Source organism: Myotis lucifugus, unplaced genomic scaffold (assembly GCF_000147115.1).
Source record: "Myotis lucifugus unplaced genomic scaffold, Myoluc2.0 scaffold_7, whole genome shotgun sequence".
NCBI lineage: Eukaryota > Metazoa > Chordata > Mammalia > Chiroptera > Vespertilionidae > Myotis > Myotis lucifugus.
In genome coordinates this window covers 6,752,222-6,753,484 of record NW_005871055.1, presented here as the reverse complement: position 1 = coordinate 6,753,484, position 1,263 = coordinate 6,752,222, and the positions used below count along the sequence as shown (strand labels likewise).

Sequence of the window (1,263 nt, the reverse complement as noted above, 5' to 3'; positions counted from 1 at the left end):
TTTTGCCAGCCCATTAAGAAAGGCTCTTACGTTAAATTAAGTCAATTAATAAATGGAGACACATTAAGCAATCAATTTTGTCAGCCGATCTCCCCAGCATTATGTATGGTTGGCTGTAATCACAAGATAAATGCAATGTGCTGATCTATGGTAATGTTCAATAATACATTCTCCACCAGGCTCAATTCATCAGGGAGTTTCAGTAGGGGAGGCATTTGTTATTGGCTGTCTCTGCACCTCAAGGATAACACTTCTGTCCTTTTGATTGGCCGCCTCACTGCTGCAAGATTCTAACCATCTTGTTTTGATGATGAATATGAAGGCTCGCTAAGCCGGTCTGGAGCGGAGTGTCTCAGCGGCTGCGCTCCTTCCAGAGCCCAAGGACTTACAGCTGCGTCGCTGTCTTCCTGTGCCAACGACCCCCCAAAAGTTGTGATGCTTTTCTTTACCCAGTGCTTTGGAGCTGTGTTAGATCTCATCCACCTCCGCTTTCAGCACTACAAGGCTAAACGGGTGTTCGCCGCCGCTGGCCAACTTGTCTGTGTCGTAAACCCCACGCACAACCTGAAGGTGAGCTGCTCTCTATGGTTTTATATTCACGCCGCTAGGGTTCAAGTCCTTTCTCCTCCCGCGCGTGCACCGAGTGACCCTCCCGCGCGTGCACGGAGCTCCTGGCTAAGGCTGTTTCGCTGGGGCCAGGACCGTGTTTGGGACTCAGAGGCTGACTCGCGCCTTCTGGCTCTCTAGGTGGCTTGGTGCTTTCCTGGCGGTTTGCTTTTCCCCCTGACTGGCCAGAACAGCTGGAGTGATGGGCTAGTTTCTTTCCCCCAAGCGTCAGCCCAAGAGTTTGGTGGGGGTCAGAAGTGGAGGTGACGGAGGCAGGGATTAGGGGGCGTCCCCGCCCCTCTCTCCCAGATATTTGTAGGCAAATTCAGTAGACGGGGTTGAAAAGTTACCCAGATTGCAGCCTGTCCCATGTGTTTGCAAAAGCAGGCAAGCACATGGATTTTGGAAGGCCCCTCGGGCTGCCACTGAAGTAACGGGGCAGAAACACCGGACTGGGACCTGGAGTTGGCAAGCGGGGGGAGGGGGCTCTGTTTTCCTTGTGCTCAGACTCGGCTTGAGTGAGTGAGCATAGGTGTGAATGAGAGAGAGAGAAGAGAGAGGTCAGGAGTTTGTGTTTGCTGTCCGTGAGCTAGATACCTCACCCCACCCCGCTCCCCGCCCCCTTGCACCGCGGACTGAAGGAGGCAGAATCGCTTC

At 53.3% G+C, this 1,263-nt stretch overlaps 1 protein-coding gene across 1 annotated transcript in view; it reads left to right on the top strand.

The window, feature by feature from the left end:
- The first annotated feature begins 314 nt into the window (after positions 1-314).
- The window catches only part of SIAH3 (siah E3 ubiquitin protein ligase family member 3), a 77,157-nt gene continuing 76,208 nt past the window's right edge, over positions 315-1,263 (top strand). The window contains exon 1 of the mRNA XM_006083531.3: positions 315-570. Within this exon, the coding sequence (XP_006083593.1) occupies positions 436-570 (135 nt within the window). The 5' untranslated portion in view covers positions 315-435. The remainder of the gene's footprint in view (positions 571-1,263) is intronic.